Consider the following 21,995-nt stretch of genomic DNA (forward strand, 5'->3'; position numbering starts at 1 on the left):
AAAATTATATAATAATCTTAATTAATATAAATTCAAGGTCTCATAAAAATTAATTTAAATATCTTTAACAAAATAGTTTCTAAAAATAAAAGCTCCAATAAAATAAGTCATAAATTATTCATAATTAATAATTCAAAATATATTGTTTAGCAAAATATCAATCACTTAAATTAAATCATATAATTTTTACCATTCATAAATTATCGAAAGTCTAGTTTTAATCATACAAAATATCGCATTTAATAAAAGTATGTATATAATAATTTTAATCAATTTAATAAAATAGGACGTAAATAATTTATCATAGAAATTTTAAAATTACAGATTGTTACACTTTTCCACATTCTCCTCCTTATTGCTTCCTCTCGATTCATCGGATCTCTCTCCGTGTTTTCCATTCTCAAGTCTCAACAAGTGCTCCGCCCCCGCTTTTCCCATTCTCTCTGCTCGCTTCCATCATGCCTTTGTATTTCAGTATTACAAAATCTGGACCCTTTATATAAATTGTTATAGTTATTAAATTACCAAAGAAGATTGTGTACTATTTTATATTTTAGAGATATTTTAATGGGCTATATTAGCAGTTGAAACATTAAAAGAAGTGTTGTTGTTAGTTATGAGTTTTATATTTTGATCTTTTTTTTATGTAATTTAAATTAAAAGTAATTTTGTTTTGTTTTATCCAAATAAAATTAAAGAGCATTTTTTTATATTTAATTTTTTTAAATCTATCCAAATATCAAACAATTTTTTTATTACAAAATATCTTTTTAAAAAAGATAAATTTAAATACTTTTTTTAAAAGTCAATTCAAACTGATCTTAAATAATTTAAAAAAAAAATGGACATCAAAATCAATATTGCCTTTATAAATGGTAGTTACAAATTGAATGGTAATAAACTCTTCACTTTATCATTTTATTAATTTTTTATTTTAGAAGATTTAAATTATTATATATTGTTAAATATATATATTATTTAATAGTCAAATTAGTTCTTGAAAAGTTAGTTATTCTTTAAATTCATCCCCAAAAATTTTTATCAATCAAATTGGTCTTTTAATGATTATAAATTAATTTTTTTTATCTTTTTATCACTTTATTAACAATTTCTATTAATATTGGATGATGTAATGTGGAATGTTAATTAACAATAGACATAACACTAAATAAGTTCAATTAGACACTAATTAAATATGTTTAAGAAAATATATTAATTTAGCCTTTTTTTAATTAAATAAATTCTAATATCAATATAACTTAACAATACTAAATTAACAATTTTTTATAAATATATTTATTTGATATTTAATTAAATATGTTAAATATCATGTATATTTTTAATTACAATAATGCTCATGCAATTTTCCTAACTAAGTCAACCAAGTTGTTTTTCATCACGCGCCCTCCCCCTATTAATATAAAGCTTCTTTCTCAATGTAGAGCTTCTCTTTCTCAACGTAAACCTTCTCTTCGTTCTCTATCTCAATGTAGAGCTTCTCTTTCTCAATGTAAAGCTCTCGTCGTTCTTCTCTGATCTCGTCGTTCTTCTTCCTATTCTTCTTCGTTTTCTTCTTCGATCTGTATTAAAATTATCTTCTTCGTTTTTTTCTTCGTTTTCAGATTTTAATATCGTATCAAAACAATGAATGATTCAACTTTAAATCAGTTGAATGAGAGCGATTTAGATTACTCTTCTGAATCGAATCAAGCGCACAAGGTTTGGATTATTCCATTTTGAATTGAATTGAATAGAATGCAATCGCTAAATTCTAGATGCAGGTGTTCTAAATTTGAATTTATATAATGGACAATGTTCGGTTCATTTGGTATTATACAATGGTTTTGCTTTAATAATATTTTCAGTTCATTTTACAGTCCAGGTATGTTATGGATAAACAATTTGTCCTAAAGTTTGGGATGACTTTCAAGACACTGGAAGAAGCTGGAAAGTTCTACAAAGATTATTCCAAACTTGCCAATTTTTCTACCAAAATAAGAAACACAACTCGAAAGGAAGATGAGATTAAGAATCAACTAATTGCATATAGTAGAGAGGAAAGTGGAAATCCAAGATATCTTCAACTCTGAAGACAAATCCCTCAGCTCCAATAAACTATCCAGCCATGATTTATGTACATATATTGAAAGAAGTCAGTCTTTGGATAATTTCCAAAGTTGTTATGAATCATTCACACTCCTGCTGTCCAGATCGAGCACAGATGCTCAAACAACACAGGGAGCTAAGCATGTTTGTGTGTTGCATTATTGAAATAACGAGAAAGCGAGAGTCAGACTGAGTAAAACATATCAGTTATTCATAGCAGTAGTGGGCAGTCATCACGAACTAAGTTTTATCAAAACAGACGTGAGGAATTACATTATAAGGGAAGTACGGAATGCTTCTGAACAAGATGATGCAAAAAAATTTGGCAAGTACTTATTAAGAATGAAAGAGAAGAATCAAAATTTCTTTTTCGAGCTATAACCTTAAAGGTGATCACTCCATCAAAAATGCATTTTGGGCCGATGCAAGAAGCAACGCTGTAAAACTTGGTTAATTAATATATAATTAGCATATAAATTAAAAATATATTCTAGAAAATTTGAAATATAATTTTTATGGTTTAATATGATAGAGAAAATTAAAACAAAAATTTCGACACTAATTTTAAAGAATTTGGTCTAAGATTGGGTCAAACGGGCCAAACTGGGCCAACCGGGCCCGTATTGGGCCCAAGGCACAGCCAAGTCTCATTAAACAAAAAGAGCTCAGCAACCTCTCTCCTCTCTCTCAAACATAGAACATGCTAAAAGGGAAAGGAGAAAGCTTGAAACCCTTGCCCCTTCCAACTTCATTTGATCACAACTTTTGATCCGGAGCTCCGGCCACGCGACTGCGTCGCCAAGCTCTACAAAGTCCACAACTTTATTTATGAGGTAAGCCACATTTTTCCTCTAGATTTCTAGCCCTTTGAATTCAAAATTCTTGAGAAAAAGTGTTAAGATTTTGAGCTCTTTGATGTTATAGGATCTAATTAGCTTGAAGAGAAGGCTCAATCTCACCCCTTTGATCCTTGGTATAGTAAGATTCTTAACCCTAAGTGAAACACTTAAGATTTTGTGATTAGTGATTGAGTTTGTATGTGTGGGTATATGTTATGTGTATTAGGAAGTGTATATATGTATGTTGGAGCTTAACTGAGGTCTTGGAAAGCTTGGAGTGGGCTTGTGGTGCTGAAAAATCTACTTGAAAGGTGTTGGAGTCTTGAAGGTTGAGGAAAGTGAAATTGGAAGTGTTCCATGTTGAGTGGAGAATCGGCCAAGGTATGGTTTCAGTTTCCTGTATCTAAAATATAATGTAATGTGAAAACTTAGGCTAGAGACCCTAGGATAGGCATTGAATTTGAGATGTTGTTGATTGATTATAATGGATTATATGGATTATGTGATTATTGATTTTTGAAGGTGGGATTGATGTTTTTGTTGATGATGCATATGAGTTGTGTATGATGATACTTGGTATGTATAAAGATTGAATTGAAGTTGAAATTTATGCTTGATATGGATAATTGGTCTTGTATATGGAACATTGTGGAATTGGAAATTTTGGTCGTGAGGTTTGATGAAAATGGAAGGTTGGTATTTGATAATGTATATTGTGAATTGTGAACTTGGATTATTAAGTTAGAATTGATGAAATAGAGAATTGGTGTGTTGTGGAATGAATAAGGAAGTTGGAATGTGGTTGAGGCTAAATTGGTAAAGTTTTGGTTGAATTAAAAGAGGTTTAAGAAGAGTTTGTTTTGAAAATTGAGGCTTATTGGTTTGGAAATTATGGTTTTTGGCCAACTTTGGCGAAGCATAACTTGATCTCCGGACCCCCGATTTGTATCAAATTTATTTAGAAATAAAATTGAGTCTGAGATGTTTATGCATTTTAAAGAACGAAGGAAAAATGTTTTAAAACGAGGAAGTTATGCTCGATCAAAATTTAGTGTCTAAACTGAAAAATCTGGGCTTAGCAGCTTTTTGGTGCTGCTGCAATATATATGTACGCATACATTCTATACACGGGCAAAAATGCACGCTCACGCGTACGCGTGGGTGACCTGGGGATTTTGCGTACGCGAAATCCTCATGCGCGACTAGTCGATTCTGTCTGGTCCGCATACGTACGTGATAAACGAAATTTATCATGCCGATATAGAATTCAATAACGGATATAATCGAGAGTATAGTCTAATCGACATTCAAACTTCGCATCAAACAATCCTACAATCTATAACCGAGAGTACTAGTCCCCCGAGTCGTCCTCCCTTGGAATTGCTAGAGCATGCATCTTATCGATTAGGAAGCCTTGTTGTGGTTCTTTTGAAGGTTTAGCAAAATAAATGGCAAACAAGCAATTAATTTATAAAAGACTTGGCCTAGGGTTGACATTAGAAATTCTATCCTTATAGTCCCGTCAATGATGACAACAATTAGGCCTTGCTTCATTTAGTTAACCCCTAGGTATAGCGGAAAGTCAAATGAGAGTAACTAACTTGAGTCAAAAGTCCTAGTTTTCACCTTAGGGAAATCTAGCTTTAGTGCACTCCAAGTCAATTAGCAATTTCTAATTCCAAATCAACAATTGACATAAACTATTCAACTCTTTCTAATGACTCAAACCCTATGCCAAGTAAGAAACTTTTACTCCATAACTAATGTTGGCATTTTATCAAATAGTTGATGAGCAAGGATAAAAGGCATAGTAAAAAAAATGAGAAGGAAGTAGAATTGAAAGTGCTTCAACACAAGAAACTAACAACAATTAACAAAGAACAACAATGGAAATGAACTTCTCAAGAAATTGAAAAAAATCCAAAACTACAAAGTTGAATCTAGGATCTATGAGGATTGAGCAATTACAAGCACTAATTGAGATTGGAGAAGAAGATCTATAACATGAACAAATGAATTGAGAATTGAAATGGATCTCACCAAAGTGTGATTTGGAAATTCAGAAAATGGATGAAGATGAACCCTAGTGAGAGCTTGGAATCTCCCTCTCTCTCTACCCAAGAGTGTAACTAACAATAGCCAAAAAAATCTAGAACCATCTAAAAATGAGCCAAAAGTCCTTAACCCTTCAACCCTTGGTCTTCTTAAGCTCTTCCCGCCAAGGCACTTCCCCCAAGATGAGATCTCCAACTGTCTCCACGCCCAGGTCACGTGACTTCTAAAAAAAATCATGTTCGAGCATCGGCGCGTACGCGCAAAGCACGCGTGCGCGCCACTGGGGCATCTTGCAATGTGAGCAGAGGCGCAGCGTACGTGTGCGCGCCCATGGGGGTTATGGCCTAGCCGCTACACAAGCCGGCTCGTGGCTTGGCTTCTGGCTTTGACTTCTAGCTGCGCAATCCACGCGGGCGCGCCAAGTACGCGCACGCGCCCTTGCTGAAGTTTCCAAAGCTCACTTTCTCATGCTCCTTTCCTTCGCGCTCATTCTCCTTCTCTCTTCCGGTTCATCCCTGCCCTATATTCTGAAACCACTTAACACACAAGTCACGGCATCGAATGGCATCAAGAGAAGATTAGAAATGTATCTAATTTAGTGCAAAATAAGCATGTTTTCATCCATGAGGCAAAAGTTAGGAAAGGAACACAAAGTCTTGTATTTTCACATGAAAAGCGTGTGGAATCATTGATAAAACCCCTGAAATCGATACAAGATAAACCCTCAAAATGGGGTTTATCAACCTCCCCACACTTAGATTCTAGCATGTCCTCATGCTTAGAGAAATGCAAGAGAAACGCAAAAGACCGAAGGATCATAGAGGTATAAGACTCATGAGGTGCAGCCTAATTACGTGAATGCAACTACGACTAGTGCTACCATCTACTTGGTTAGAAACAAATCAACCTTCCTAAGATATATGCAAGCATATAGGGCACGGTGGCGATCAATATATGGGATTCACCAATTTTTGAGCATCAAGTGCAATATATGCAACTTCGCATGAAGCATGCTCGTGAGAGCCGGGAATCATGAATTAGAGCCTTCGAACCCTCACCGGAAGTGTTTACACTCTATTCGCTCGAGTGTCTAGGGTTGATTCTCTCAATTTTCTCCTAATCATGCTTTCCAAGATTTGTTCCTCATCTAATCAATCAACATATATTTCCTGCATGCATACATCTATCATGAGGTCTTTTCTTTGGTTGTAATGGGGCTAGGGTTAAGGTAGGATGCATATATGGTTAAGTGAGCTTGAAATTTGAATCTTTGATAAGCTTTAAACTTTCCACCTAACCTATGACATCCTATACAATTGAGTTCTAATCTAACTACCCATTCTTCACTTTTTCACATACTCATGTACTTTCTTTTTTTTTCATTTCACAACACTTATGCATTGATCTTATTAAGCTGCACTTTGCTTTAGGGCATTTTGTCCCCTTTTTATTCCTTTCTTCTCTTTTTTTTCTTTCCTATTTCTATTTTTTCTTTCTTTTCATATTATTTTTTTTCTATTTTCTTTTTCATTTGTTTTTTTTTTCTCATTTTATCAATGCATAAGGTTTTACATCTGACCAATACATGAGTATATACCCAATTTCCAATATTTTCAATAACAATACAAAGCTGCCCCTTTTGTTCCCCCAATGTCCCAAGGTTTCCACGCTTGAATGATACTCACACACACACTAGCCTAAGCTAATCAAAGGTCCAGATGAGGACAATTATGGTTTTCCGCTTTAGGCTTGTAATGTGCTAATTTAAAGAACAAGTGGGTTAAGCGTAGGCTCAATTCTTGGCTAACAAGGGAAGATAGAGGGTAAGGCTATTTGGTAGGTGGGCTAATGAAGTGATGGCCTCAATCATATAAATGCATGAATACAAGGAATAATGGATATATAGACTCAAACGAAGCAAGGATTACACTCATAGAGAGAAAACAATTGCACACAAGAAGGAGAATAAGTGACTATAAGATGTAGCCACAAAACAAGGCTCAAAGCTCACTAGCTTGTGTTCTTAACTCAAAATTCATGTTCCAAAATACAGTTCTTCAAGCGAGTTTGGCATCAAGATATTCAAAATTGGCAATGTCAAGGTTGCCCCAAAGTATTAGTTTCCTAAGAGAGAGTTTCATTGTTCCAACCAAGTAAACTTATCATGCAAATGATATCAAAGAAAACCTAATCATGCAACCTATCCTACTACAAAGGAGTTCAGAAAACGAAAATTTATTTGGGTGTTACCTACGGAGATCGATCGGCCGACCTCCCCAAACTTAAAACTTAGCACGGTCCTCCGTGCTAGAGGTGATGCGCAATGGGTGGCAATGGCCGAGTCCCGAGTGTCCTTCATCTCCGTTATCATCGGTACTTCCGCTCGAAGTTGCGGTGGATGTGGAGATATCTGGTTCCTCCATGGGTGGGGTGACAATGCTTAGAAGTTTCTTCACGTGAGCATATCGGCGTTGGTTACGCCTCTCATAACGGCCCAACTTCTTGTGAAGGTCTTCAAGGCGTTGGGTGGCTGATTTTTGTGGCGTGGATGATGTAGTGGTGTTGCGACTTGGTGTGGGCAGTCCAATGTCCTTGGTGACCTCCGGAGGCTTGAGGCACCTCTTGGTCGGAATAATATCGCCCTCGACCGGGATTGAGGTTCTCCTATCCTTAGTCTCTCGGTGGACGCCGGCTGCCGCCACTAATTCGGTCACCATAGCGGGGAATGGTAGATTTCCCTTGGCATGAATGCGCCCCATGGATTGGCGAATGGCATGCGAAATGTCGACCGGTTTCTCGGTTAAGATGCACCATATCAATAAGGCAAGCTCGGCGGTAATGGATGACCCATGGGTGCTTGGGAGCACGTAGTGAGCTAGAATTTGGGCCCATGCCGTGGCTTCTTGAGTGAGGAAGCGTGCATCTAAACCTTTTGGTCTTTGCTTTATGGTCCCCCGAATCCAACATGCTTCGGGTGAGGCAATTACGCGGAGGACTGCGTTCCAATCGAACTCACGGTCGCTGCATGCTGTCAAGACTTCTTGATAGGCATCATATCCATCCGCTAACGGTCCAGTCCCAAGGACTCCTCGGATGGCTTCCACTGTGATTGGCACTTGCTTCCGGCGCACAAAGATTGATGTGAGAAGGGGTGAGTGGTAGTTGGTGTAGAATTCCACCACCCATGATAAATTGACCTCCTTGGGTTACCTCAAGAGGAACCTCCATTGCCTCCGGTCAATGTGTGGCATCACTATCGGAGTGAGGTGGGCCGGGAGGACTAGAAGAGGCTCTGGGTGATAATTCCTTTCAATCACCCTTGAGTAAACAAGTTCGCAGTAGCGGTTAGAGAACTTGTTTGGATCCTTCGGAGGGTTGTCCTTCTCTAGAACATCAACGGGGCCCTTAGCCTTCTTTAGGAGTGGCTTGGCCGTTAGTTCCTAGTGTGCTCTATTGGATGCTGGCTTCTTCCGGGCTTTCCCGTCGCTCTTTTTGATGACCATCCTGTGATAGTAAGGAAAGGAGATAACATCAAACCCAAAGAAGCGTAATTGAATATGATTATGCAAATGAGAAATTGTGCCGTAAGAATATGGGTATCCTTATTACATGACAGCTGCAACATGTAACGAAGATAACATGTGATGAGCAAGGCAAATCATTGGCATGTGGTATAGGGGTAATGTAGGCATGCAGGGAAAAGGCATGAGAAGCATACACCCTCAAATACCAAAAGTGGGAAGCAATTTATGAAATGTTGAGTGGGTGGATTGTAGAATGTGAAGGTGCACCCAAAAGTGACTAGTTAAGAAGCAAGAGTCACAATGAGTTCAAAAAGTGTCATGTATGCATTTCTTCAAACACTTGGGGTGCAACCTTTTGTAGTATGTAAATAGATGGGGGGAAGCAATGTAACATTCCACAAACCAGCATTAATCACTACAATGCACAGTGGTTATAAGAAAATCATGCAACACATCTCATCCATCAATGCAAGAGAAGTTATGACCCAAGTACCTATGAAGCGTTAAATGGAAAAGGAGCCAAAAAACACCCCAAAGAAGTGAGGGGCTCAAAAGAGGGGGGGAAGAAAGAGACTACCTAAAAGAGAATGAAATTAACTGACTAAGAAGCAAAAGAGAGAAGTAGAGCAAGAGGGGAGCCTAGTATAGTACCTTGAGAGAGATGGAAAAGGGTATGGGGGAGGAAGTTGTGGGTTGGAATGATGGGGAATGGAGGGGGCAATGTAGGGGCCACCGGAGGTGGGTGGTCACCGGAGGTGATGGTAGGGGGTGGTTGTTTGAGAGGAGAAATAGTGGTAGGTAAATGGGTAGTAGAGGAGGTAAGAAGAAAAAGGGAGAAGAAGAATGAAGGGAGCAAGTGTGCTCCCTATTATGTTGACGTTGGTCACCCACGCGTGCGCGCACGGGGCGCGCAAGCGCAAGGAAGTGGGGTGGAGTGACGCCGCGCGCGCGCACAGTGGTGCGCGCGCGCGGCAATGTGATTATGCCCCAGGCTTGAGATGGGCTTGGGGTTGGCTTAACTCTCTGGAATATGTACCAAGATTGCACAGGGGCAAGGGACGCGTGCGCGGCATGGGCGCGTGTGCGTGCCTCACGTTGCGGGCATGTGGGCGCGTTGGCGCCTAGTGCGCGCACGCGGCAGAGGTGGTGGGCTGGTGGCTTAGTGCAGGCGCGAGAGTGGCCTAACTCTCTGGAATATGTACCAGGAGTGCACAGGGGCGATCGGCGGCTGATGAGCGGATAATTTATACGCTTTTTGGCATTGTTTTTAGTATGTTTTTAGTAGGATCTAGTTACTTTTAGGGATGTTTTCATTAGTTTTTATGTTAAATTCACATTTCTGGACTTTACTATGAGTTTGTGTGTTTTTCTGTGATTTCAGGTATTTTCTGGCTGAAATTGAGGGACTTGAGCAGAAATCAGATTCAGAGGTTGAAAAAGGACTGCTGATGCTGTTGGATTCTGACCTCCCTGCACTCAAAGTGGATTTTCTGGAGCTACAGAACTCGAAATGGCGCGCTTCCAATTGCGTTGGAAATTAGACATCCAGGGCTTTCCAGAAATATATAATAGTTCATACTTTGGCCAAGAATTGACGACGTAAACTGGCGTTCAACGCCAGCTTTCTACCCAAATCTGGCGTCCAGCGCCAGAAAAGGATCCAAAACCAGAGTTGAACGCCCAAACTGGCACAAAAACTGGCGTTCAACTCCACAAATAGCCTCTGCACGTGCAACACTTAAGCTCAGCCCAAACACACACCAAGTGGGCCCCGGAAGTGGATTTATACATCAAATACTTACTCATGTAAACCCTAGTAGCTAGTTTATTATAAATAGGACCTTGTACTATTGTATTAGGCGTCTTTTTGACCATCTTTGGATCCTGGATTGTATTTTGATCCTGTGATCTCGTTTAGGGGGCTGGCCATCTCGGCCATGCCTGGACCTTCCACTTATGTATTTTCAACGGTAGAGTTTCTACACTCCATAGATTAAGGTGTGGAGCTCTGCTGTTCCTCAAAGATTAATGCAAAGTACTACTGTTTTCTATTCAATTCTTCTTATTTCGCTTCTAAGATATCCATTCACACCCAAGAACGTAATGAAGGTGATGATTATGTGTGACGCTCATCATCCTTCTCCCGTATGAACGCGTGCCTGACAAACACTTCTGTTCTACATGAATTAAGCTAGAATGAATATCTCTTAGATCTCCTAACCAGAATCTTCGTGGAGTACGCTAGAATGATGGCGGCATTCAAGAGAATCCGGAAGGTCTAAACCTTGTCTGTGGTATTCTGAGTAGGATTCAATGATTGAATGACTGTGACGAGCTTCAAACTCGCGATTGTTGGGCGTTAGTGACAGACGCAAAAGGAGGGTGAATCCTATTCCAGCATGATCGAGAACCGACAGATGAATAGCCGTGCCGTGACAGGGTGCGTGAGCATATGATTCACTGAGAGGAGGGGATGTAGCCACTGACAACGGTGATGCCCTTGCATACAGCCAGCCATGGAAAGGAGTAAGACTGATTGGATGAAGATAGCAGGAAAGCAGAGGTTCAGAGGAACGAAAAGCATCTCCATTCGCTTATCTGAAATCCCTGCCAATGAATCTACATAAGTATCTCTATCCCTTTTATTGTTTATTTTAATCTAATAAAGTATCATGTTTAAATCCGCCTGACTGAGATTTGCAAGGTGACCATAGCTTGCTTCATACCAACAATCTCCGTGGGATTCGACCCTTACTCACGTAAGGTATTACTTGGACGACCCAGTGCACTTGCTGGTTAGTTGTATCGAAGTTGTGACAATTATGAATTAAGATCAAAGCACCAAGCTTTGGAGCCATTACCAGGGATTGTTCGAGCCTGGACATCACAATTTCGTGCACCAAGTTTTTGGCGCCGTTGCCGGGGATTGTTTGAGTTTGGACAACTAACGGTTCATCTTGTTGCTCAGATTAGGTAATTTTCTTTTTATTTTATTTTCAAAAATTTTTTTCAAAAAATATTTTCAAAATTCTCTCTTCTGTTTTCGAAAAAAAAATGTTTTCAAAAATATTATTTTTTCTTCAGAATTTTTAAGAATGAATTCTAGTGTTTCATGAAGCATGCCAAAGCCTGGCTGGCTGTAAAGCCATGTCTAAATTCTTTTGGACTGAGGTTTTGGATTAAAATTGAATGAATTACATTCATATGTTTGCTGAAGCTTGGCTGGCCATTGGCCATGTCTAGTGTTTTGGACTGGAGCTTTCTTTGAAAAGCTTGGCTGGCTAGTGAGCCATGTCTAATTCCTGGACTGGAGCTTTAGACTAAGAATGCAAGATTCCTGGAATTCATATTAAAGATTTTGGAATCCTTATTTTTCTTTTTTTTTAATTATTTTTCAAAAAACATAAAATAAAAATCCAAAAAAATTAGAAAATCATAAAAATCAAAAATATTTTTCTGTTTCTTGTTTGAGTCTTGAGTCACATTATAAGTTTGGTGTCACTTGCATATGCATCTTGCATTTTTCGAAAATTTCATGCATTCATAGTGTTCTTCATGATCTTCAAGTTGTTCTTGGTAAGTCTTCTTGTTTGATCTTGATGATTTTTTGTTTTGTGTCTTTTCATGTTTATCATATGCATTCTTGAATTCTTAGTGTCTAAGCATTAAAGAATTCTAAGTTTGGTGTCTTGCATGTTTTCTTTGCATTAAAAATTTTTCAAAAATATGTTCTTGATGTTCATCATGACATTCAAAGTGTTCTTGGTGTTCATCTTGACATTCATAGCATTCTTGCATGCATCACATGTTTTGATCTAAAAATTTCATGCATTGCATAATTTTCATGTTTTTCATAAAAATTTCAAAAAAATAAAAAAAAAATATCTTTCCCTTTTTCTCCCATCAAATTCGAAATTTGAGTTGACTTTTTCAAAAATTTTTTAAAAAAATTCAAATTGTTTCTCATGAGTCAATTCAAATTTTCAATTTGAAAATCTTATCTTTTCCAAAATCTTTTTCAAAAATCAAATCTTTTTCAAAATTCTTAGTTATTTTCAAAAATTTCAAAAATATTTTTGAAAAATCTTTTTCTTATTTTTATATAAAATTTTCGAAAATAACTAATCAATTAATGTTTTGATTCAAAAATTTGAAGTTTGTTACTTGCTTGTTAAGAAAGATTCAAACTTTAAGTTCTAGAATCATATTTTGTGATTTCTTATGAATCAAGTCATTAATTGAGATTTTAAAAATCAAATCTTTTTCAAAACTAATTTCAATCATATCTTTTCAAAAATACCTTCTTATCTTATCTTTTTCAAAAATATCTTTTCAAAATATCTTTTCTAACTTCCTAACTTCTTATCTTTTCAAAATTTGTTTCAACTAACTAACTAACTTTTTGTTTGTTTCTTAACTTTTTCAAAACCACCTAACTAACTCTCTCTCTCATTTTTCGAAAATATCTTCCCCCTTTTTCAAAATTTCTTTTTAATTAATTAATTATTTTTATTTTTATTTTTAATTTAAAAAAATTTTCGAAAAAAAAAATACTAACAATTTTCAAAAACTATTTTCAAAAATCACTAACTCTTTTTCAAAATAATTTTCGAAAATTATCCCTCCCGCATCTCATTCTATTTATTCATTCATATCCTAACATCTCATCTCACATCTCTTCCATTCGTACAGTTGTGTTTCTTCCATTATATTACATTCTTTGTCTCCCCCTCTTCTTCCACTCACACAGGAATCCCTATACTGTGGTATAAAGGATTTCCATTATTATTATTATTTTTCTGTGCCTTCTTCTTTGTCATATGAGCAGGAGCAAGGATAAGAACATTCTTGTGGAAGCAGATCCAGAACCTGAAAGGACTCTGAAGAGAAAATTAAGAGAAGCTAAAATACAACAATCCAGAGATAACCTTTCAGAAATTTTCGAACAGGAAGAGGAGATGGCAGCCGAAAATAATAATAATGTAAGGAAGATGCTTGGTGACTTTACTGCACCTAATTCCAATTTACATGGAAGAAGCATCTCCATTCCTGCCATTGGAGCAAACAACTTTGAGCTGAAACCTCAGTTAGTTTCTCTGATGCAGCAGAACTGCAAGTTTTATGGACTTCCATCTGAAGATCCTTTTCAGTTCTTAACTGAGTTCTTGCAGATATGTGATACTGTTAAGACTAATGGAGTAGATCCTGAAGTCTACAGGCTCATGCTTTTCCCTTTTGCTGTAAGAGACAGAGCTAGATTATGGTTGGATTCTCAACCCAAAGACAGCCTGAACTCTTGGGATAAGCTGGTCACAGCTTTCTTAGCCAAGTACTTTCCTCCTCAAAAGCTGAGCAAGCTTAGAGCTGATGTTCAAACCTTCAGACAGAAAGAAGGTGAATCCCTCTATGAAGCTTGGGAAAGATACAAACAGTTGACCAAAAAGTGTCCTTCTGACATGCTTTCAGAATGGACCATCTTGGATATATTCTATGATGGTTTATCTGAGCTATCAAAGATGTCACTGGACACTTCTGCAGGTGGATCCATTTACCTAAAGAAAACGCCTGCAGAAGCTCAAGAACTCATTGACATGGTTGCTAATAACCAGTTCATGTACACTTCTGAAAGGAATCCTGTGAGTAATGGGACGCCTATGAAGAAGGGAGTTCTTGAAGTTGATACTCTGAATGCCATATTGGCTCAGAATAAAATATTGACCCAGCAAGTCAATATGATCTCTCAGAGTCTGCATGGAATGCAAGCTGCATCCAACAGTACTCAAGAGGCATCTTCTGAAGAAGAAGCCTATGATCCTGAGAACCCTGCAATAGCAGAGGTAAATTACTTATGTGAACCTTATGGAAACACCTATAACTCAACATGGAGAAATCATCCAAATTTCTCATGGAAGGATCAGAAGCCTCAACAAGGCTTTAACAATGGTGGAAGAAACAGGTTTAGCAATAGCAAACCTTTTCTATCATCAACTCAGCAACAGACAGAGAACTCTGGACAAAACGCTTCTAATTTAGCAAATCTAGTCTCTGATCTATCTAAGGCCACTGTAAATTTCATGAATGAAACAAGGTCTTCCATTAGAAATCTGGAAGCACAAGTGGGCCAGCTGAGCAAAAGGATCACTGAAATCCCTCCTAGTACTTTCCCAAGCAATACAGAAGAGAACCCAAAAGGAGAGTGCAAGGCCATTGACATAAGCGCCATGGCCGAACCTACAAGGGGAGTGGAGGACGTGAATCCCAAGGAGGAAGACCTCCTGGGACGTCCAGTGATCAATAAGGAGCTTCCCTCTGAGGAACCAAAGGACTCTGAGGCTCATCTAGAGACCATAGAGATTCCATTGAACCTCCTTATGCCCTTCATGAGCTCTGATGAGTATTCCTCTTCTGAAGAGAATGAGGATGTTACTGAAGAGCAAACTGCCAAGTTTCTTGGTGCAATCATGAAGCTGAATGCCAAATTATTTGGCATTGATACTTGGGAAGTTGACCCTCCCTTGTTCATCAATGAACTAAGTGATCTGGATCAACTGACATTGCCTCAGAAGAGACAGGATCCTGGAAAGTTCATAATACCCTGTACCATAGGCACCATGATCTTTAAGGCTCTGTGTGACCTTGGTTCAGGAATAAACCTCATGCCCCTCTCTGTAATAGAGAAACTAGGAATCTATGGGGTGCAAGCTGCTAAAATCTCATTAGAGATGGCAGACAGCTCTAGAAAACAGGCTTATGGACAAGTAGAGGACGTATTAGTAAAGGTTGAAGGCCTTTACATCCCTGCTGATTTCATAGTCCTGGATACTGGAAAGGAAGAGGATGAATCCATCATCCTAGGAAGACCTTTCCTGGCCACAGCAAGAGCTGTGATTGATGTTGACAGAGGTGAAATATTTCTTCACTGGAATGAGAACTCCCTTGTATTCAAAACTCAAGGATCTCCCTCTGCAACCATGGAGAGGAAGCAGCAAAAGCTTCTCTCCAAGCAGAGTCAACCAGAGCCCCCACAGTCAAACTCTAAGTTTGGTGTTGGGAGGCCACAACCAAACTCTAAGTTTGGTGTTGAACTCCCATATCCAAACTCTAAGTTTGGTGTTGGAGAGTCTCAACAAAGCTCTGCACATCTGTGAGGCTCCATGAGAGCCCACTGTCAAGCTATTGACATTAAAGAAGCGCTTGTTGGGAGGCAACCCAATGTTTATCTAATTCTTATTTTTATTGTTTTTCATGTTTTCTTAGGTTCATGATCATGTGGAGTCACAAAATAAATATAAAAATTGAAAACGGAATCAAAAACAGCAGAAGAAAAATCACACCCTGGAGGAGCATCTGTCTGGCGTTCAGCGCCAGAACAGAGCATGGTTCTGGCGCTGAACGCCCAAAATGGGCAGCTTCTGGGCGCTGAACGCCAGAACAGGCATGGTTCTGGCGTTCAACGCCAGAAATGGCACACAAATGGGCGTTGAACGCCCAAAATGGCCACCAACCTGGCGCTGAACGCCCAGAGTTGGGTACAAAGGCATTTTTACATGCCTAATGGTGCAGGGATGTAAATGCCTTGACACCTCAGGATCTGTGGACCCCACAGGATCCACTCAGGATCTGTGGACCCCACAGGATCCCCACCTACCTCCACTCACTTCTTCTCACCACTCTCTTTCACACAACCCCATAAACACTCTTCCCTAAAAAGCCCTTCACCAATCACCTCAATCTCTCTTCCCCATTAAACCTTCACCACTCACATCCACCCACTCTTCCCAATAAACCTACCTCATAAACTCCACCTACCTTCAAAATTCAAAACCAATTTCCCACCCAAACCCACCCATATGGCCGAACCTTAACCCCCCCTCCATTCCCTATATAAAGACCTCCATTCTTCACCAAATTCACACAACACAACCCCTCTATACCCTTCTTGGCCGAACCACATCTCCCTCTCCCTCTCCTCCATTTCTTCTTCTTCTTCATCTATTCTTTTGTTTATTGCTCGAGGGCGAGCAATATTCTAAGTTTGGTGTGGTAAAAGCATAGCTTTTTTGTTTTTCCATTACCATTGATGGCACCCAAGACCGGAGAATCCTCTAGAAGAGGGAAAGGGAAGATAAAAGCTTCCACATCCGAGTCATGGGAGATGGAAAGGTTCATCTCCAAAGCCCATCAAGACCACTTCTATGATGTTGTGGCCAAGAAGAAGGTGATCCCTGAGGTCCCTTTTAAACTCAAAAGAAATGAGTATCCGGAGATCCGACATGAAATTCAAAGAAGAGGTTGGGAAGTTCTAACAAATCCCATCCAACAAGTCGGCATCCTAATGGTTCAAGAGTTCTATGCCAATGCATGGATCACCAAGAACCATGATCAAAGTAAGAACCCGGATCCAAAGAACTATGTTACAATGGTTCGGGGGAAATACTTAGATTTTAGTCCGGAGAATATGAGGTTGGCGTTCAACTTGCCATACATGGAAGAGAACGCACGCCCCTACACAAGGAGAGCCAACTTTGATCAAAGGTTGGACCAAGTCCTCATGGACATATGTGTAGAAGGAGCTCAATGGAAGATTGACTCAAAAGGCAAACCGGTTCAACTAAGAAGACTGGACCTTAAGCTTGTAGCTAGAGGATGGTTGGAGTTCATTCAATGCTCAATCATTCCCACTAGCAACCGGTCTGAAGTTACTATAGACCGGGCCATCATGATCCATAGCATCATGATTGGAGAAGAGGTGGAAGTTCATGAGATTATACCTCAAGAACTCTACAAGGTGGCTGACAAGTCCTCCACCATGGCAAGGTTAGCCTTTCCTCACCTCATTTGCCACCTATGCAATTTAGCTGGGATTGACATAGAGGGAGATATCCTCATCAAAGAGGACAAGCCCATCACTAAGAAAAAGATGGAGAAAGCAAGAGAGCCCAGTCATGGAGCTCAAGAGGCGCAAGAAGCTCATCACCATGAGATTCCGGAAATGCCTCAAATGCACTTTCCTCCACAAACCTATTGGGAGCACATCAACACCTCCCTAGAAGAATTGAGTTCCAATATGGGACAACTAAGGGTGGAACATCAAGAGCACTCCATCATGCTTCATGAAATAAGAGAAGATCAAAAAGCAATGAGCGAGGAGCAACAAAGACAAGGAAGAGACATAGAAGAGCTCAAGGACATCATTGGTTCCTCAAGAAAGAAACGCCACCATCACTAAGGTGGATTCATTCCTTGTTCTTACTTTCTCTGTTTTTTTCGTTTTATAAGTTATGTGCTTATCCATGTTTGTGTCTTCATTACATGATCATTAGTAGTTAGTAACTTTGTCTTAAAGTTATAAATGTCCTATGAATCCATCACCTCTCTTAAATGAAAAATGTTTTAATTCAAAAGAACAAGAAGTACATGAGTTTCGAATTTATCCCTGAACTTAGCTTAATTATATTGATGTGGTGACAATGCTTCTTGTTTTCTGAATGTATGCTTGAACAGTGCATATGTCTTTTGAAGTTGTTGTTTAAGAATGTTAAATATGTTGGCTCTTGAAAGAATGATGACTAGGAGACATGTTATTTGATAATCTGAAAAAATCATAAAAATGATTCTTGAAGCAAGAAAAAGCAGCAAAGAACAAAGCTTGCAGAAAAAAAAAGAAAAAAAAAAGGGGCGAAAAAATTAGAAAAAAAAATAGAAAGAAAAAGAAAAAGCAAGCAGAAAAAGCCAATAACCCTTAAAACCAAAAGGCAAGGGCAAATAAAAAGGATCCCAAGGCTTTGAGCATCAGTGGATAGGAGGGCCTAAAGGAATAAAATCCTGGTCTAAGCGGCTAAACCAAGCTGTCCCTAACCATGTGCTTGTGGCGTGAAGGTGTCAAGTGAAAACTTGAGACTGAGCGGTTAAAGTCAAGGTCCAAAGCAAAAAAAAAAAAAGAGAGTGTGCTTAAGAACCCTGGACACCTCTAATTGGGGACTTTAGCAAAGCTGAGTCACAATCTGAAAAGGTTCACCCAATTATGTGTCTGTGGCATTTATGTATCCGGTGGTAATACTGGAAAATAAAGTGCTTAGGGCCACGGCCAAGACTCATAAAGAAGCTGTGTTCAAGAATCATCATACTGAACTAGGAGAGTCAATAACACTATGCGAAATCTGAAGTTCCTATAGATGCCAATCATTCTGAACCTCAATGGATAAAGTGAGATGCCAAAACTATTCAAGAGGCAAAAAGCTATAAGTCCCGCTCATATGATTGAAGCTCTGTTTCATTGATAGTTTGGAATTTATAGTATACTCTCTTCTTTTTATCCTATTTGATTTTCAGTTGCTTGGGGACAAGCAACAATTTAAGTTTGGTGTTGTGATGAGCGGATAATTTATACGCTTTTTGGCATTGTTTTTAGTATGTTTTTAGTAGGATCTAGTTACTTTTAGGGATGTTTTCATTAGTTTTTATGTTAAATTCACATTTCTGGACTTTACTATGAGTTTGTGTGTTTTTCTGTGATTTCAGGTATTTTCTGGCTGAAATTGAGGGACTTGAGCAGAAATCAGATTCAGAGGTTGAAAAAGGACTGCTGATGCTGTTGGATTCTGACCTCCCTGCACTCAAAGTGGATTTTCTGGAGCTACAGAACTCGAAATGGCGCGCTTCCAATTGCGTTGGAAATTAGACATCCAGGGCTTTCCAGCAATATATAATAGTCCATACTTTGGCCAAGAATTGACGACGTAAACTGGCGTTCAACACCAGCTTTCTACCCAAATCTGGCGTCCAGCGCCAGAAAAGGATCCAAAACCAGAGTTGAATGCCCAAACTGGCACAAAAACTGGCGTTCAACTCCACAAATGGCCTCTGCATGTGCAACACTTAAGCTCAGCCCAAACACACACCAAGTGGGCCTCGGAAGTGGATTTATACATCAAATACTTACTCATGTAAACCCTAGTAGCTAGTTTATTATAAATAGGACCTTGTACTATTGTATTAGGCGTCTTTTTGACCATCTTTGGATCCTGGATTGTATTTTGATCCTGTGATCTCGTTTAGGGGGCTGGCCATCTCGGCCATGCCTGGACCTTCCACTTATGTATTTTCAATGGTAGAGTTTCTACACTCCATAGATTAAGGTGTGGAGCTCTGCTGTTCCTCAAAGATTAATGCAAAGTACTACTGTTTTCTATTCAATTCTTCTTATTTCGCTTCTAAGATATCCATTCGCACCCAAGAACGTAATGAAGGTGATGATTATGTGTGACGCTCATCATCCTTCTCCCGTATGAACGCGTGCCTGACAAACACTTCTGTTCTACATGAATTAAGCTAGAATGAATATCTCTTAGATCTCCTAACCAGAATCTTCGTGGCGTACGCTAGAATGATGGCGGCATTCAAGAGAATCCGGAAGGTCTAAACCTTGTCTGTGGTATTCTGAGTAGGATTCAATGATTGAATGACTGTGACGAGCTTCAAACTCGCGATTGTTGGGCGTTAGTGACAGACGCAAAAGGAGGGTGAATCCTATTCCAGCATGATCGAGAACCGACAGATGAATAGCCGTGCCGTGACAGGGTGCGTGAGCATATGATTCACTGAGAGGAGGGGATGTAGCCACTGACAACGGTGATGCCCTTGCATACAGCCAGCCATGGAAAGGAGTAAGACTGATTGGATGAAGATAGCAGGAAAGCAGAGGTTCAGAGGAACGAAAAGCATCTCCATTCGCTTATCTGAAATCCCTGCCAATGAATCTACATAAGTATCTCTATCCCTTTTATTGTTTATTTTAATCTAATAAAGTATCATGTTTAAATCCGCCTGACTGAGATTTGCAAGGTGACCATAGCTTGCTTCATACCAACAATCTCCGTGGGATTCGACCCTTACTCACGTAAGGTATTACTTGGACGACCCAGTGCACTTGCTGGTTAGTTGTATCGAAGTTGTGACAATTATGAATTAAGATCAAAGCACCAAGCTTTGGAGCCATTACCAGGGATTGTTCGAGCCTGGACATCACAATTTCGTGCACCAGCGGCGCGCGCGCGAGGTGTGCTAGCGCGTCGATCTGAGGATCCGTCAAGGAGTGCGTACGCGCCCTGTGCGCGCACGCGTGAGCGGCCTGTTCCTCAGGCATGGTGCGGGCGTGAGAGTGGCCTAACTCTCTGGAATATGTATGGAGGGGTACTTCTTGCAATCCACGCGTCCGCACACATCGCGCGTCCGCGTGGATGGTGGGGAATGCTTCATGGGCGCGTGCGCGTTTGGTGCGCGCACGCGCGGAAGGGTGCCTTTTTTTCAAAGTTGCATGTTCTCGCACCACTTTCAGCATTCAAACCCTCCAAACAACCACTTGAGGTACTATAGAAGGATAGTTTGACATGATAAAGTACCAAATGAACTCAACAAATGAAACAAAATTTGAAACGAAATCTAGCTACAACTTCATCGATCACCTAGCTACCAAACATGAAGTCAAGTAGTAAGCAAGTATCAATCAAAGAAGAATTCAATGGCTATGTACAAATGGTGGATCTTACCATGGTGGGGTGTCTCCCACCTAACACTTTTGTTTACCGTCCTTAAGTTGGACGTCCACTAGCTCAAAGCTTTTGTTCAAGAGATGCATCCCTCAAAAGGAACACTTCAAATTCCTTGGAGTTCTTTCTTTGCTCACCATGGTACAATTTGAGACGGTGCCTATTTACCTTGAAAATGTCCGGACTTGATGGGTGGCGCAAGTGATAGACCCCGTAAGGTTCTACTTTCTCTACTTGGTAAGGTCCATCCCATCTTGATCTAAGCTTTTCCGGTAGTAATCTCAACCTTGAGTTATAAAGGAGCACTAGGTCACCGGGTCCAAATTCCCTTCTCCTAATGTTCTTGTCATGAATGGCTTTCATCTTTTCCTTGTAGAGTCTAGAATTGTCATAGGCTTCTAATCTCAAGCACTCCAATTCCGCCAATTGAAGCTTTCTCTCTACTCCGGCTCCACCCAAACTCATATTGCATTCCTTTATGGCCCAATAAAGCTTTGTGTTCGATTTTTACCGGTAGATGGCATGCTTTACCATATACAAGTCTAAAAGGGCTCATGCCAATGGGTGTTTTGTAAGCCGTTCGATATGCCCAAAGTGCATCGGAGAGTTTAGCGCTCCAATCTTTCCTATTCGGCTTCACAATCCTTTCCAACACATGTTTAATTTCCCCGTTAGACACCTCGGCTTGGCCGTTTATCTGGGGGTGGTAGGCCATGGCAACTTTGTGTATGATGCCATACTTTCTCATGAGGCCGTCCATTTTTTTGTTGCAAAAATGGGATCCTTGATCACTTATGATTGCTCTTAGGGAGCCAAAACGACAAATGATATTATTCCTCACAAAAGAATAAACAACATGGGCATCATCCGTCCGGGTGGGGATTGCCTCCACCCATTTTGACACATAATCGACGGCTAATAAG

The 21,995-nt window shown here is 39.5% G+C and overlaps 1 protein-coding gene and 1 non-coding gene across 2 annotated transcripts; both read right to left on the reverse strand.

The window, feature by feature from the left end:
• Positions 1-13,878: 13,878 nt before the first annotated feature.
• Positions 13,879-13,986, reverse strand: LOC148574489 (small nucleolar RNA R71). The gene has a single exon (XR_015905703.1). It is a non-coding gene; the product is annotated as a small nucleolar RNA R71 (small nucleolar RNA).
• Positions 13,987-21,135: 7,149 nt separating this feature from the next.
• Positions 21,136-21,537, reverse strand: LOC148574490 (uncharacterized). Its single transcript, XM_088505903.1, has one exon. The coding sequence runs from the start codon at positions 21,535-21,537 to the stop codon at positions 21,136-21,138; it is 402 nt and encodes a 133-aa protein (XP_088362029.1).
• Between the last annotated feature and the right edge of the window lie 458 nt (positions 21,538-21,995).

Source organism: Arachis ipaensis, chromosome B2, assembly GCF_059453495.1.
Source record: "Arachis ipaensis isolate K30076 ecotype BB chromosome B2, ASM5945349v1, whole genome shotgun sequence".
NCBI classification, from domain to species: domain Eukaryota; kingdom Viridiplantae; phylum Streptophyta; class Magnoliopsida; order Fabales; family Fabaceae; genus Arachis; species Arachis ipaensis.

What these genes read in the sequence shown, in the direction of transcription:
- LOC148574490 (XM_088505903.1), bottom strand. Translation starts at nt 21,537, where the DNA reads ATGAGTTTGGGTGGAGCCGGAGTAGAGAGAAAGCTTCAATTGGCGGAA.